A 17400-nucleotide genomic window follows, 5' to 3' on the forward strand; every position below is an offset into this window, starting at 1 on the left:
TTACAGAATTTTTCAGTTTCCATTCTTTTGGAAAAGTTTCCTCTGAATGTCCATAGTTCTGTAGTGTGTGAATGAATCCAGCATGGCATGTGGCTGGATAAGAGACTGTAAGATAGAGTTTGAAACAGACATTATTTCACTCTCTATATACCGGGAACATAAGAATCCACATATTATCATATTAATCAGCAATGTACGTCATGCATAAATTAAAACACATTTATTTTTCCATCATACTGGTCCTCTAAAAAAGCAAGCTATAATAATAGATTTCTAAACTCAAGTTTTAATATAAGTTATAGACATGATCATTCAGATTTAGCAGTGACAGTAACATGATAGCCTCATGTTCCTGTACCATGCTGGAAGGCTCATTCCAACTGCATTTAGTAATTACTCTTATCTTTTCTTGCTACTTTTGTCCTTAACATATTAAAAAAACTAGGGATCTTATTGGAAATGAAGAAACTTAGGTACTATTCAGAATCTGCATTTTGACAAAATCCCCAGCGAATCTAATATTAATTAATTTATTTTTGGGTAAATATGTGAGATTTAAAATTACCCTTAAATTGGTTCTGCTTGACTCTAAAGCTTCTGTTTTCAACCACAAGGCTGACGTGACTCCAGTCAGAGGTTATGTTTACTTCTTTGCTCTTCAGTACTGTGCTCAGTCGCGTGTGACTCTGCGACCACACGGACTGTAGCCCGCTAGGCTCCTCTGTCCATGGGATTTTCCAGGCAAGAATAATGGAGTGGATTGCTATTTCCTAATCCAGGGGATCTTCCTGACCCAGGGACTGAACCACTGTGCTACCTGGGAAACCTCTTCAGTGCTGAGTTAGCTCTAAATTAACTGTATCTGTCAGAGTGTTACTGAAAGAGTGTGTAGTGGGGTCTGGCTGCTCACTTCTCAAAAGCTAATAAACAGCCCAGGTTGGCGATAAGGAAAGTTTGCTCCATTTCAGATGCTGGCAATCGCAGAGGGGGAGGGTGGTGGACACCTGTCCAAAGGCCCACTACCACCCCCTCCCCACAAGCAGGAGGTGACAGTTTTTATCGAGAGTTGGTGGGGGGGGCTACATGCCAAAACAGTACAACCATCTCTAACAGTCACCTTCAAATTGATCATCAGTGGTCTGACCAGCATCCTCTTGGTTGTTTTGGGTATAGTTCATCTTCAGTTCCAGAATCCATTTGCTCCCATTTCGTAGCATCCAGGTCTCGGAATTGCGGCAGCTCATGTCCTGGCTACAGTCTGGTCATCATGTAGTTAACTTCTCCCACTTGGGGTTTCAGCATCTGTAAGACAGATCACAGGATATGGCTAAGAATATTATTCATAGTCCTTGAGAAGGAACTAAAGGTCCTTGACTGTGCTTAATGACTACATTACTATTAGTTGGTCTCCTTTGATTGTGTTCTTTGTTTTTGTATTTCTCTCTTCTCTAATTAAACTTATTCTTTGACTGAAGCTTTCCACAAATGAAAGGCAGGCAGAAGACATGATTGGTGGTGGGGGCTGGGGGCAAGGACCACAGGGTTCTGCTCTGTTTCAAGAGTGTCTTAGTATAAGTTGATCCTCAAAAAATGTGCTTAATAAGAAAGATGGTCCTTCCATGAATCATAGGTGAAAAATGCTGATGCTCCTCAGGAAACAATTCACACATCATTTCCCACTTCCCCCTGCACTAATGCTAAAATGATTGCTTAAATGCTGACAATATGTGAGAAGCTAATTTTAGCCTTTCCCTCTCTATTAGGAACTAGAAGTATGAAACCAGGAATTGGTGATTTGAACAGCTGTCTTACCTTCTCTGCATCACTTTATCAATCACAGCATTGCTCTCTGTCCTGGGTTTTATGAGTTTATTTCTAATGGCCACATGTAAAGCCATTTTCCCCATTCACAAACTAAGATGCCTGTAATCTGCAATTCTTCCTGTTTTGCCTTCCCAACCCCAACTGAGCACTTGATCACCTATTTTCACGTCATTTCCTGCTCCAGGCATGGCTGTCTTGCCTGCCAGCAACCTGAGTGGTTCCCTATCATCTCCAAGATCAAGTAGCAACTTTATTCTTGGTTTATGTATGTAACCCACATGTCAGTTGTAGATCTATTATCCATCGACACCTAAAAAGTTCACCCCAAACCCCAGGAAGCCAAGTTCCTCTTCAAGATTTCCGTGTCTCTGAATCTTTCACATGAACACTCTTACTTCTCAGCTTGGGTTTTAGTGGATAGTCCTTCTGTAGCAACTCAGATATGTAATTCTGCTTGCTAAGTTCTACAAACACGTAAGGAAGCCCATAGAATTTGGCCTTAAAATTAGCTGACTCAAAGAGGACTTTTCAATTCTATTATATCACAAAGCCCTTTTGACCTGATTTTGCCTGTCTGCCCAGTCTCATCTCACCACCACTCCACGTGCTGTTGCCCGTATCAACACACCACGTCCTTCCTCATTCCCCTCTTTTAAAAACGTGTCACTACTTCTTCTGAAAGCCCCTTTCCAGTCGCCCATAAAAAGATATATACATACATATATATATATATATATATGTACACACACAAATTTATGCTTCTTACAAATATAAAATAAAAGCAAATCAAAGATTTTATTTAGCTCAGTTAATGAAGGAGCTAGTAAGATGCTACAACTAGTTCAAAGGAGAATCTAAAGAGTAGAAACATACCTAGATCATTAGGAATAGTTAACTAAATTTCCTTCAAAAATGTTAAACTGGCTTATTCCACATTGGAGGAAGAGAATCAATTGAATTTCCATCAGAAAAGAATCCACTGGTACATCTCTGGACAAGAATCATTTGCATCGCTATAGTTGTCTACAAATCACAGAGTTGTAAATAGCTCAAAGATCACGAAAGACACAAAGAGCACCCAAACCAGATACCTTGGATGGGTGTGCTAGACACCACCTGGTTTTCACTGAAGACATCCTGCAGTCTTTTGGGTTCATTTCTAAGGCTTTCATAATTTTTCTTTATATTGTCTTTCTTTCTACCATCTTCTGCTCCTCTTTTTCCCCGTTTGGTTGATCCATGTTGCCTCCCAGTGGTTAATTCGTTTCTTTCTAGACACTCCCCACCCATGTTTAATAGCCTATCAACAATTTTTTCAGAATCACTATAAGCTAAGCAGTGGTTTGCAAAATGATTCATTTCTTTCTCCTTTTGAACAAAATCAGGAAAATATTTTCCTGTGCTTAGGCTTCTGGTGCCTGTAATGTTTCATGCAGCTGGGCATGGAGACTTGAACTAACTTTAACTTGTTGTTCAGTCACTTAGTTGTGTCCAACTGTTTGTGACCCCATGGACTGCAACACTGCAGGCAACACTCTCCATCACCATCTCCTGGAGCTTGCTCAAACTCATGTCCATTGAGTCAGTGATGTCATCCAAACATCTCGTCCTCTGTCATCCCCTTCTCCTTCTTTAACTACTTGTACAGTTTCTTAATATATATTCCCAGGTCTTAGACTTCAATTTTTCTTTGTGACTTTGGAACGTTGAGTACAGTTTAAATAGTATTCTCTTTAACAAAGAAGGTAACAGCAAAAGAAACCTTGAGAAGTCCCATTTTATCTGTCATGTTACATTTATATGGATGCATATTCTCCAAATGGTTCTCCTCTGCCTTATATATTCATTTAATTGCTCTAAGAATAAGATTTTGGTTGAATTTTCCATAATTCTCAGAGTACTAAAGAAGTCATTCTCTGACATTTTGTTCACAGGTTGAAACAACTCTCTGGCATTTAACTTTTGTCATTTCTGTGTTTATGTCCTTCTAAATGTGAAATACTTGGAGAACCTTAGATGGTTTAGTTTATGTTCCCCTTCACTTTCTTCCTTATTGGGGTGCTGCAGCCCATGAGGTCACAAAGAGTTGGACACGACTGAGCGACTAAACTGACTGACTGAGTCCAAAGCATCCATCCCCACCCCATTTCCTTTTTTAATCCTGAGGGAATAAATTCCATGTGTGAAGACTAGCCATGTTTTTCTGCAAGTGGTCATACCTAGAAATACAGATTTAGCATTTGATACTAAACTGAATTTCAATACTATTGAAATCACACTGAATCTTCGAGCCCCCTATAGGTCATGTCACACATCTTGGTCTGTTTCATATTTGTTGATCTATTCATGATCTTTACCAGCAATATAACCACATAGCAGATCACCTGATGGCTTTGTGTGTCATATTTGATGAAGATATTTGGTTGATCAAAGTTGATATTAGACTTCATTTTTTTAAGGATTCTTTCAAACAATTTTTTTGGGGGGGAGAAAGAAATGGCAATCCACTCCAGTGTTTACTAGCAACCCACTCCAGTAAATCCCATGGACAGAGGAGCCTGGTAGGCTAAGGTCCATGAGGTTGCAAAAGGGTCTGACACAACTTAGCGACTTAGTGACTAAACAACAACTTTTTTTTTTTTTTTTTTAGGCTGCAGTTCTACCAATGAACTGAGGAAGTCCAACTGGAAGAGGAAATATCAAAGGATCTTTTGAGAAGGCAATGAAGACAGCCCCTCAACTTAGCATAAAGCACCCATCTCCAAGGTCCCATGGTGGAAAGTAGTATTGACAGTTCATGTTTCCTGTAATATGAATCTACTCTAAATCATTCCCTTATAGCACCAAGTAAAGTAAATAAAGGCAAGTGAAAATTATCTATGTTTTAAGACACAAAATAATGTATTTATTATTTTTGCCAGTCTCACCCAACTAGATTTAGCTCCTTGATAGCAGAATAGTTCTGTTCTTCACTGTTGTATCTCCAGAACTTAGAGTTATTCATGCACCTGCTTGAACTTTGATTTCTGCAGACTGGTCGCATGATAAAGTGAACTTTGAAGTTCTAAATGCTAGACTCAGCATGACAACAAAGCTTTTCCTGACCTGGCCTTGATCTGTGGTTTTCTACCCTTTCCTCCCGACCTTGCTTGGGCAGCAACACTTTCACATCTTTGTGCTCATTGCTTTGGTTTTAGTTCTGGTTTTGTTTTTTGGTCCTCAGGTAATTCTTTTCATTTCATGTTATTCAATTAAAAGCATATATACACATGTATACGTATAACTGAATTACTTTGCTATATACGTGAAATTAATACAATGTTGTTAATCAACTATGCTCCAATATAAACTAAAAATTAAGAAAATATAAATATATAATTATACACAGTATGTTGTGCACATATATAATATATATAAAACTTTATCATTTATTAATTTTATTCAGATTTTTAAAATATTTGTGATAGGATGGTTTTGCAGTATTCTCCAAATCCAAAGTCCTATGTCCTTTTCCATCTCTCTCTATTTTAAACATTTCTGTGTAATTATGTTCCAAGTGAGATTTTTTTTAAACCATCACAAGATTGATTCTGTTTTATTTTTATCTGATGTGAGTGTTTATTTTAATAAGAAAATTTAGGTGGTGCTAATGGTAAAGAACCCACCTGCCAAAGCAGGAGACTTAAGAGATGCAGGTTTGATCCCTGAGTTGGGAAGATTCCCTGAAGGAGGGCATGGTAACCCTCTCCAGTACTCTTGCCTGGAAAATTCCATGGATAGAGGAGCCTGGTGGTCTACATACAGCCCATGGGGTTGCAAAGAGTTGGACACAACTGAAGCGATTATGCGTGTGCGCACGTGCACACACACACAAACACATGCATTGTGATTACTGACATATTTTGGTGTATTTCTGCCACTTTTAATGTATATTTTAATCTACCATATCAATTCTTTACATCTTTTCTCTCTTTACATGGCATATTTTGATTTGATTATATTTTCTTTATGCCCATTCTTATTTCCCATCACTGGTCTGAAAGTTATAAATTTTCTAACAGAGTCTAAAATTTAGCAGTCTTGCTGTTATAAGACAAAGATTTTGAAACATTTAAGTTTCCATTATTCATTCTGCTGTTATCAAGTATTTTACTGTCACCGTATTTTTAACACTCCTCTAATTAATCTGTTATTGTCCTCACTATCTAGAAGTCAATATTTATTTGTGTCTACTACCATGATTTTACCAGTTTCTCTTTCATTATTGCATCATGTAATCCACTTTTTTTTCTTCTAGTTCTTTTTTTCTGATTTCTTTTTCACCTTAACTTGTGTGCTTGTTCTAGAACTCTGTATGAATGAAATAACATACTGTATACTCTTTAGTCTAAGGCTTTTTCACTCAGTGTAATGTGTTGAGATTCATCTGTTTGCCTTTCTTTGTTTCATTTTGTTACTTTGCAGTATTCAGTCTTATTGGTACACCATGGTTTGTTTATTTATTCTGCTGGTGATGGACACATGCTGCTTTTAGTCTTTGACAGTTATGAATGAAGCCGATACAAACAAATCTTTTTTGAATGTATGTGGAATTTCTGGGGTATGGGATGGGTAATAGTTTTTTAAGAAACTGCCAGGCTATTTCCAAAGTGTTTTTTTTTTTTTTTTTTTTTATCATTTCAGACTCTCACAGCAATGTTTGAGAGTTCTGTTGGTCCCACATTTTCATCAGTATTTTGTCCTGTCAGTCTTTTGAAGTTTAGCCATTGTGTTGGAAACCACTGGTGTATTGCATCGTTTTTAACTCTCTTGTTAGATTGAGATCTCTCATGTCAATATCATCTTCACATTGTTGTAGCTGATCTATTTTTTTCTATGATAATTTTTCTCCTTTAATAATTTAATTAAATCTTGTAACGGTATAACATAACAGCAAGGAATTATTGAGAACTGAGTCTTACTAACATAGACTTTAATTAATAAAACTAGAATTTAATATTCAGTGAAACACATTTTCTTTCCTAAAATTATCCCACTTTTTTTTTTAACCAAACACAGCCCAGGCTAATTTGTTTTCAAAATCAGTTCAGTTCAGTTCGGTCGCTCAGTCATGTCCGACTCCTTGCACACCATGAATTGCAGCACGCCAGGCCTCCCTGTTCATCACCAACTCCTGGAGTTTACTCAGACTCATGTCTAGTCAAGGCTATGGTTTTTCTAGTGGTCATGTATGGATGTGAGAGTTGGACTACAAAGAAAGCTGAGCGCCGAAGAATTGATGCTTTTGAACTGTGGTGTTAGAGAAGACCTCTTGAGAGTCCCTTGGACTGCAGTCCATCCTAAACGAGATCGGTCCTGGGTGTTCATTGGAAGGACTGATAAAGGAAACTGAAGTCGCTCAGTCATGTCCGACTCTATGCGAACCCATGAACTGCAGCCTCCCAGGCTCCTCTGTCCATGGGATTTTCCAGGCAACAGTAGTGGAGTGGGTTGCCATTTCTTTCTCCAGGGGATCTTCCCGACTCAGGGATTGAACCCAGGTCTCCTGCATTGCAGGCGGACGCTTTACCCTCTAAGCCACCAGGGAAGCCCTGAAGGACTGATACTGAAGCTGAAACTCCAATACTTTGGCCACCTCATGCAAAGAGTTGACTCATTGGAAAAGACCCTGATGCTGGGAGGGGTTGGGGACAGGAGGAGGAGGGGACGACAGAGGATGAGATGGCTGGATGGCATCACCGACTCGATGGACATGAGCCTATGATAATTTTTAAGATTTCCTCTTTTCCTTTTCCGCTCTGGAGTTTCACTTCTATATGTCTAGGTTTAGATTTGTTTTCATTTATCCTGCCTTTTCAATCTGAGAATTTAATTGTGAGATATTTGATTTCTTTAATTCTGAAAAATTTTATTCTCATTGTCCCTTTGAATATTGCTTCTTCTCCAAGTATGTTTTTATTCCTTAGAGGATTCTTTTTAGACATATGTTTGAGCCTTTCACTCCATCCACTTATCATTTACATTCCCCATCTGTTTATTTCTCTAGGCTATGTTCTGTGTAATTTCCTTTCCAGCTAATTGGGTCTAGACCACTGAATAATACACTGAGGGGATTTTTTGTTTCCATGAATATTTTAAATTTTGTTTAATTTTGATCAAAATCTGCCTGTTTTTTGTCATAGTGTCTTATTTTCACCCTAAGGTTTACATTTCTTCCTTATTCTTTGAATATATAAAATACACATTTTAAAGTCTCAACTTGCTGCAACCTGCATTGTTTCTCAGTTGCTGTTTTCTCCAGTTTTTTATTTGATTTCATTTATGGTGTAGAATTATTTTTGGTATGATTTGTAATTATGTCTGTATGCTTTCTATTGGGGGTAATTTTTATCAGTTGGACCTTAAGGTATATTGGTTGGTATATGTTTTTCCTGCAGCAGCAGTTTCTTACTGGTTTCTGATGGGGCTATGTGACATTTCTGTATAAACTTCTTAGCACAAGATTCCACACTTTGAGGATAGCTGGGAGAATCCTGTCCCATTAATGTGGAAGACTGGGTGATCTGGGAGTTCTGATTTGTGAAGGTTTACTGTTTCCACCCATGTTCTGGACCAGCTGAGAGCTCAGGCTTGTAGGTTCTATTTTTCCAGGTTCCTGGGTCCAGCAGAGACTCAGCTCCAGTTTCCCCACCATGAATGCAGCCTCTGTCCTCAGACTGGTCACACAAATACCAAAACTGCACACCCTAAGGAGCATTTCTTTGGGGGTTACACTCCCTGCTGCTCCCCCATGTAGTTCCACAACTGCAATGGATTCCTGCCTATTTTTGACCTCTTTTGATCTTGGCAGTATATTGAAGATAAGCTTAGAGACAATTTATTTGGCATTTCTGTATGTTTGGGTTAGAAGGGCAATTCTTACTAGCTCAGTCTGCTATCTGGATTGTAACTTTCTAATTATTCTTTAAAGCTATTGTAATGTGGCTTTGTCCCCACTAGTCCATTGAAAATATTTCCACTAAGGTCTCAAAAGACCAACTGATCATTCTGTCCCAGGGACATTCTCCTGTTTTTACAGCACACAGAGTTCAATCCCTGGCTGGGGAAATAAGATCCCACACGTCACATGACACGGCCAAGAATAAATAAATAAATTTGGGCTTCCCTGGTGGCTTAGCGGTAAAGAATCTGCCTGCAACGCAGGAACCTCAGGAGATGCAGGTTCGATCCCTGGGTCAGGAAGATCCCCTGGAGAAGGCAATGGCAACCCAATATTCTTGCCTGGAGAATTCCACAGACGGAAGAGCCTGGCAGGCTATAGTCCACAGGGTTGCAAAGAGTCAGACACGACTGAAGTGACTTAGTACACACGTACATATGCAAATGATGGTGTTCATAACTCTTCCCATTTAAAGACTTCTCTCAAATGGCTTCTCCCAGTTCCCCCTGCTTTCTAGGTTGCTCCTACTTACTCTCTTTTGAAGGCTACAAGTGAGTGATTTTTCAATCTCTGGCTCTGCCCAGATGTTTCTCTTGGGCTCTGCGCTTGTGCATCCAACTTCCTACTCTTGATGAATTCCCACTTCACTTCTGGCTTCTAGATGCAGGGGCCATGGCAGATGAATATCTTCCAAAGGACTGTGATCTGTGGGACTCCAAGACCTTAGGGAAGAGACAAGTCTCAGTGAAGAGAAAGCAGGAAAGTCTTCAGTGAGGAGATCAAGCTGAAATGTAGTTTGTGGACTAAGACAGCAGGGTTTGGAGGACACAACTGAGAGAGGAAAGTAGCTGAAAGGAGAGAAATCATAAAGAAGCTAAGTACTCACTGATTCCTGAGCTTCACGGGGGCAGGTGTCAATCACAACCCTCTTTTCATCCTTAGAACCTATTCCAGCATCTGGTGTATGCTAGACTCTGAGCGAATGTTTACATAATAAAATGAGACGGTTGTAAATGCTTTGCATTATTTTCCATGAGAGGGATGTGATAAAAGATCTTGTTCTCTTTTGATAGGAGGAAATGAGAAAGAAGGATAATAGCTTTGGGCATTTAGAAGGATATAACCCAGTGCTGCAAATGTTTAAAAATGCCTATTGGGTTAGCCACAGTTGAGCATAGCCCCTACATCAGTGTGACACCCTCCAGTCCATTAGATTTATAGGCTGCGATTCTTACGGAGGCAGATTTTCTTCTTTTTCCCAGCACTTGGTGGAGGTAGGTGTCCATAATACGGAATATGCCTGTGTATGTACTCAGTTGTGACCAACTCTTTGTGACCCATGGACTGTAGCCCACCAAGCTCCTCTGTCCATGGAATTTTCCAGGCAAGAATACTGGAGTGGGTTTACTCCTCCATTTACTCCTCCAGGGGATTTTCCTGACCCAGGGGTCAAATCCTCATCTCCTGTGTCTCCTGCATGGGCAGGAGGATTCTTTACCACTGAGCCACCTGGGAAGCCCCATAATACAGAACAGATCTTTCCAATGGATATGGCCTCCTCAACACATTTCCTGTACATCTATTAGAAAATATGTTTTGTGAACAGAGATTACATAAAATAAATCAGTCACTGGGTCATAGAAGCTGAAATTTCCCATGCATGCTGCATATCCCCCCTCTTTTAGATACTTCACTCAAGGTGGCCAGGGAGGTGCAGTCCCTTCTGGGTTCAGTTTCTCCTATTGATGCTTACTCTTTTCTGCAGAAGAAACACCCTTGTTTTCCCATTCTTCCTCTGAGAACTTCCAGGGCTCATGGGCAACTCTCCTATGTTTGAGAGGTTCTTGGCTTTTGAAATCTGTTTCCTATACTTCATGATCTTATTGAAAGGAAAAAATGTAATTCTTGTCTGTGCATGATGCCATCTTCCCCCCCCACCCCACCCCCAGTGTGTGGTACTGTCTTCCTCTTCATTTGCTAGATATTTTTTGTTGGGCTTTGAGATTTTTCTGTCCTCTCCCGAACTCTTTTCCCAGCCATTCTGTAGAGCTCTATCTCCATGCTCTCTCTGAAGTGTCTCCATCGCTGTGAACTACTTTTGTGAACTCACCAATTATACCATGGCTTAATTGTATATATGAAAACAAAGATTGGTGAAGTTCATCTGTGTTTCAGCTCGCCATCTATTGTATGATACAGACAAACCACATGTTATAATCCAGGGGTAACCACAATACTGAGGGCATAGGAAAAGAAGACCACTGAGACACTGGTTAGAGACAGCGGTGTAAAATTTTAAAAGTTTTCATTTTGGACTCTGTATTGTTCTTGGTAGACGTTCTAGACAGAGGTAGCCCACTTCCTGCAGAGAGGGACAGAGGCAGTCTAATTGGAACTCTAGTCCCAGTTATTTAAAGTTATTCCTTAGAATAAAAAGTGGCTTTGCCTGTTATATAAAAATACAGAGGCACATTGCTGTACTGTGACTCTCTTACAAAAGTGTTAGCAATTTTGACAAATTTGTAAGATTAAAGTTTGTTCTAGCTGACTTTCCTATATTATAGTGCTAGATCTCAGACAGAACTTTAAGCTGAGAAGCTCCTGGAAGTTAATACAGAGTAGGAAACAAAAGGTGGGAAGTAAGAGGTAAGGAGCATAATATACTGTACTGTCTAGCCAGTCCAGACAAAGACGGTGTGTTTACTGAACACACACAACCTAGGCCTGCGAGTAGCAAAGAGAACCTGGACAAGGCAGAAAACAGCTTCGCTCCTCCAGTCAGACAGTGCTGAGGGTCGGCCAAGGGGGTGGGGCGGGACAGAGGATGTGTTTTTTGCAGATGCCATTGAGATACTCTCACACTGAGTAGATATAGTGGTTAAAGATTTCTGACTGTTTAAGTGATGTTTGGGGTCTTTTAATCTCTTCAAGGGTGCCACTAAAAATAACAGTATTCAAATTGGTGCCAACACACATACACACAGTGTGTGCCGAGAACCACAGTAGTAGCACATTTGAAATTAAAAATGGAAGGTATCTCTTTGCCCCCTTTTCTTATCAGGTAGCCTGCCACGGCTTTAACATCTCTCACCTCAAATGAATATCATCTGTTTCCTTTATACCCGAGCCCTGGAACATGAGAGCTCATTAAAATCCGAGAAATTTTATTAACTCTCTCTGATAGCTCCCCCGTCCCACCCATTCTTTTCTTTATCTTCCTTTCACAAGCAGGATTATGAGGTTGCTTGACAGATTTAATATCATCATGAAAAATCTCCCCTTGGGCCTGCAGTAGATCACATAACCTTAAGAGCCTTATTCAAATGAATTGATTCAAATGAAGTAGGCAGACACCTCCGAACCAGCTCAGCATCAATACATCTCCAAGTTCTCATCCACACTGCTTGTTATCTCATTTGTAATAGAGCAAAGAACCACTAGACGGAGCTAGGGTTTAAGAAATCACTGCTCTGAGCTGGGTGACGGATGTGCCTGGTAGAATATTACCTTGTGGAAGAAGTATATACCATTACTGGTTTCAAAAGCCCGCGCAAGCCTTCCCTAACTCTGCAAACAGCTACCATCCGTTCACTTTGTGTCTCCACAAGGCGAGACAGGGTGATGTCTGTAATGGCCCGATTTATCTGGTCTCTCTAATGCTGACGTCTGACCGTGGTATAGTACTCTGCAATTGAGGGGGCTCTCCCCTAATCAATTACGTTTGCTCTTCAAGGCATCTCTGAGAACTTGCTGGGCAATCTCTGTATTTGAGAGATGAATAAACTGAGAAGGTATCTACACAACATTAGGATGCGTCAGGATGGTTAACCAGGACAGCTGAGGTTGCACAGTCAGTATCTTGCCTCTTACATTCTTGTGTCAACTGTTGCTTGTCCCAGCATGGAACTGACTAGGAAATGATCAACTCATTCTTTTTGTGGGGCAGTTCCTTAGTCTCTAGTCATACACCCTCTGGGGACATACAGTGAAAAAACAGATAAAGCCCATGTGCAGGTAAAAATCTCCCCAAACAGTCTGAGCTTCTGCCGAGAAATCTTGAGTTGATGTAATTCTTCTTATACCAGGAGGCAGGTGTGAGGACCAACACAGCATCCTGAACAGGGTGGCCCGTCCATCAACTTAAGGCTGCACTTTAAAAAATTAATTTATTTTTTATTGAGCTTTTAATTTTGTATTGGAGTGTGCCTAATTAACAATGTTGTGATGGTTCCAGGTGGACAGCTGAGGGCCTCAGCCATACATAGACATGTATCCATTCTCCCCCAAATTCCCCTCCCATTTGGTATGCCACGTAACACCCATCAGATTTCCCTGTGCTGTACAGTAGGTCCTTGTGGGCTATCCATTTTTTTTTTCATTCATTTTTATTAGTTGGAGGCTAATCATTTTACAATACTGCAGTGGGTCTTGTCATACATTGACATGAATCAGCCATGGATTTAAATATACCAGTGTGTGCCTGTCAAGGCTGTGGTTTTTGCGTTTTTGTGTGCTAAGTCACTTAATAGTGTTCGACTCTTTGCGACCCCATGGACTGTAGCCCACCAGGCTCCTCTGTCCATAGGATTCTCCAGGCAAGAATACTGGAGTGGGTTGCCATGCCCTCCTCCAGGGGATCTTCCCTGCCGGGGGATCAAACCCATGTCTCCTGCACTGGCAGGCGGGTTCTTTAGGGCTAGCACCACCTGGGAAGTCCTCCGTGGTTTTTAGTTGATGTCAAATGTCTGGGGAAGCTGCCCACCCCAAACCCCAACCTCCAAGCATTTGCCCTCAGGGACAAGCCCCATCCCACCTGTTTAGATGTTTGTCAGACAGCTTGTTTGTTTCCTAATCTTACACACTGATCATAACAGGCTGTGATTCTGCTAACAAACAAACAGAAAACCTTTCTGTATATACACATGTATTTTCTTGGTCTTTGCTAAAATATTCACTGGATAAGAGTGGAAATCGAGACAGCCGGCAAACTTGTTAAATGTCTGGAGCGTGCGTTTTTGACTCTGGGTTATCTTTAAAAACAACCCAAGACAGCTCTTCTGGAGTCCAACCAGTTAGTCACTCTGCAAGCCTGAGCCCTTAGGTACTTCATTAATTAATGGTCAAACACTGGCTTCAGAATGCAGGGGGGGCAACTTTCACAATGAGGCTAAGAGACCCTAGAGGGCCAGCAGGAAGGGGTTTCAAGAGCTTTAGAGGTCCCAAGGGTTCCGGCCTGGAACGGAGCACGGGAGGAGAGGTACAGTGTCACGTTCCTCCAAGACTCCCTGCGACCTCGTTGGGAGTGAACCCCCCAGAGACAGCAGCTCCAACACCCTCCTCGCCACCCAACCCAAGGCGCGCACTGTGCACGTTTCCCGGCTGTGCCCAGAGCGCGGCGCTGCCGGTCCAGCCTTGGCCCTCCGCGGCGCTCGGCTTCCCGGCAGCTGCGGGAGCGCCCCGCTCGGCCTCCCGCAGGCCGGCGGGGGACACGCGCCCGGTAGGGGGCGCCGCGGGCCTGGTTGCGGCGGCTCCCCCCTCCGCCCACCCGGAGGCGGCTGCGGCGCGGCGAGCCCCGCGCGAGTACACTGCGAGGCGGGCCGCGGGGAGGGAGGCGCGAAGAGGGCGCGAGGGTGGCAGCCGGAGGAAGCCGCCGCCGCCCCTGCCCGCCCGGGTCCCCGTGGGGCGCATGGGGCGCTTCCAGCCGGGATCGCTCGCGGGCCCCGCGCCCAGCTTGCTGCTGCCGTGAGTCGCCGCGCCGGGACGCCCCCCCAGACCCCGAGCTGCCGGGAGGATGACCATGGCTGGGGGCAGGAAGGGACTGGTGGCCCCGCAAAACACATTTCTGGAGAACATTGTCCGGCGGTCCAATGGTAAGAGGTGCATTCGGATTTGACACCCCGGCTTTTTACCCGTGCCTTTATTGCAGACGCCTCCCGCCGCTCGGCGCCAGCAGATGCAGCAGAACCCCGGGGCTCTGCTGGGAGCCGCGGCGCGGGGCTGACTCCCGGGGGCTGGGAAGGGTGGGTAGAGCGGGGCGGGGTCTAACGGGTCCCCAACCCAAGAGGAGCGCTCTCCTGGGGTCGCTTTTGGGGACCTTTCGCGCACCTTCTCGGTCTCCTCTCCAGGGAGTGTACCAGCTGATGAGCAAAGTCCCGGGAAAAGTGATGGGAAGCTGGTCGCGGCAGGAATGGCAGCGCCTTCCCCTTCGGTACTGCTCGCCCCTCCGTTAGGGCTCTCCGGGTTCTCTGGCCGCTGTCCACGGCGCCGCCTCCCCCAGGAGAGAGCGCCCCAGGAGAGACCGGCACCTCCGAGTCCCGGCCCCGAGGGATGGGAGGATGCGGCTGCTTCCACCTCCCACCCAGGCACCTGAAAAGTCCGAGGGGTAGGGACGTGGGAACCTAGGGACGTGCTGCAGGCTGCCGGATTCCACCTCCTCACCCACCCACACCCTTCGAAGTTAAGGCTCACGAAGGGCAGAGTTTCCTGAACTCGAGTGCAAAGTGGAGGGGCGCAGGTACAGACCTGTCATCGTTCCTCTCTTCCAAACCACAGCAGTGTTTTATAACTCTTGCTCCCCTGTACATTCTCAAACTCACCCAAACTGTAAATGTTTCCATTGCCCGATAAACCAGAGCTCCAGCCCCTCTCTTTCCCAGTGGCATTAAGATGGCATGAGGTGTTGGGAAGTCCTAGGAGCAGGGATAGAATGCAATCGTTTCAAACGCCTTTAGTACTCACAGCAGAGCTTCCAGGGTAAAGCGCTTACAGAGCAGTTGGAAGATGCAGTGCAAGCCGTTCATCAAACAGGCTGAAATGACAGAGGACAAGCCTAGAGACGTTCTCTACAGGCTCCTGGTCCCCATCTCCTTCCAGAGTAAGATGCCATTCTGTTGGGAGGACGTGAAGAGCCAACTCAGGAAATGGGTTTTTAACATGTATAAATATCACTGTTGCCGTGCCTGAAGGAGATTGTGTTAAAACTCTGCACTTCTATTAGGATTTAGTTTGGGATTCAGGGGAAGGGCATGGAAGTGACTTATGCTACTAGAAAATACTCTTTATAATTAAAAACAGATTTAAATTTATCTTCTAGTAAATAACTTATCAACTAGGATAGCAAATCATCATGTATTATTCAGGCACTTTGTAGAAATGTGCCTCTTGAAGAATTTCTGGTCAATCACCTTTCCTTTCAAAGTGAAAGTGAAAGTCACTCAGTCCTGTCTGACTCTTTGCTACCCGGTGATCTATACAGTCCATGCGATTCTCCAGGCCAGAATACTGGAGTGGGTAGCCTTTCCCGTCTCCAGGGGATCTTCCCAACCCAGGGATCGAACCCAGGTCTCCCACATTGCAAGCGGATTCTTCACCAGCTGAGCAACAAGGGAAGCCCTTTTCCTTTCAAGGGCTTCCTCAAACTCAGGTGGCTTTCGAACAGTCCCAGCCATTACCTGAGGAGAGAAGAGAATGTTAATTACTACGTGAACAGCCACAATAAACTCTTTTGCCGTGAAAGAGCTGCAGGTGATCATGGCTTTTTAAGTAAAATCGCTATTTAAGAGTTAATTTTCTGTGATTGCTGTTGTTATTGGCCTGTTGTGGGTTATCGAGGGATTCTTGCTATTTGAGGATCCCATTGACAGTGACATCAACTTTCTCATAAGTATCAATGACAACTGCATTTTTTTGGTGAAGAGGTAGTGTCCTTTAAATATGAGGGAAGACTGTATCTAATGTATACCTTATCATGTTTTTGAGTAGTAAGAGAGAGTAGTGGAGAGAGTAGTAAGAGAATCTTAAATGTGACAATCACAAAGTTCCTTAGGCTTGTAGCAGGAAATGAAGAATCATGGAGCTAATAACCACAGTAAAATGATAAAAAAAAAAAAAAGATACGAATTCTGGAGCTGACACAATTACAAAAACTCCTGGAACTGAGAAGGCAGAATACCTTCTGATTTGGTTGGTCTTCTTGGAGCTTCCTCCCCTCTGTAAGCAGACATGGAATGTTAAAAGAATAAGTAGCAGGCAACATTGTTAGCACTGGTGCTTTAATTTCAGCTCCAATTTCATCAACTTGACTTCAATTAACTAACCAACCAAAACAACATCAACAACAAAACCAAACATCTTGGGAGGAGAGACAGATGAACATTTAAAATGATCTACTGTTTCAAGGTTGTGAGATTTCAGTTTTTAGTGACCCCTGTCTTCGTATTTCCTGAGCCCAAATAGGAAAAACAATCTGTACTCTTGGAAATATCACAATATCTACAAGCATCATGTTATTTTACTGTGATGGAAAAAATCTATTTAAAAATATTGATTGTCTCCTTCTAGAATCCACCAGCCCTTTTTTTGAGGGAGGGGGCATGAAAGTGTTTAAATAGCGTTTACCTTAAAATAGCAATACTTTTTGATCATTTTCTTAAGTATTTTCTCCCAGTGGTCCTATGCAGTATTATTGTTCCTCTTTTACAGATCAAAACACTGAGTCCCAGGAATGTTAAGTGACTTATTGGAAGTGGCAGGCAGACAGTGCCTGAGGCAGCTCTTCAGAAGGAATCATTCATCTTTCTTATAGCATCATTGTTTCTCCAGCCGTTGTGACTTAGCTTGTAGAACTGTTTTCATCA

At 42.7% G+C, this 17400-nt stretch overlaps 1 protein-coding gene across 2 annotated transcripts in view; it reads left to right on the plus strand.

Annotated features, from left to right (window-relative positions):
• Positions 1–14555: 14555 nt before the first annotated feature.
• KCNH1 (potassium voltage-gated channel subfamily H member 1) overlaps positions 14556–17400 on the plus strand; it is a 404874-nt gene continuing 402029 nt past the window's right edge. For both annotated transcript variants that reach the window (XM_061161024.1, XM_061161025.1), the window contains exon 1: positions 14556–14634. In XM_061161024.1, coding sequence (XP_061017007.1) covers positions 14556–14634 — 79 coding nt within the window. The remainder of the gene's footprint in view (positions 14635–17400) is intronic.

The sequence above is a fragment of the Dama dama genome, chromosome 14 (assembly GCF_033118175.1).
Source record: "Dama dama isolate Ldn47 chromosome 14, ASM3311817v1, whole genome shotgun sequence".
NCBI lineage: Eukaryota > Metazoa > Chordata > Mammalia > Artiodactyla > Cervidae > Dama > Dama dama.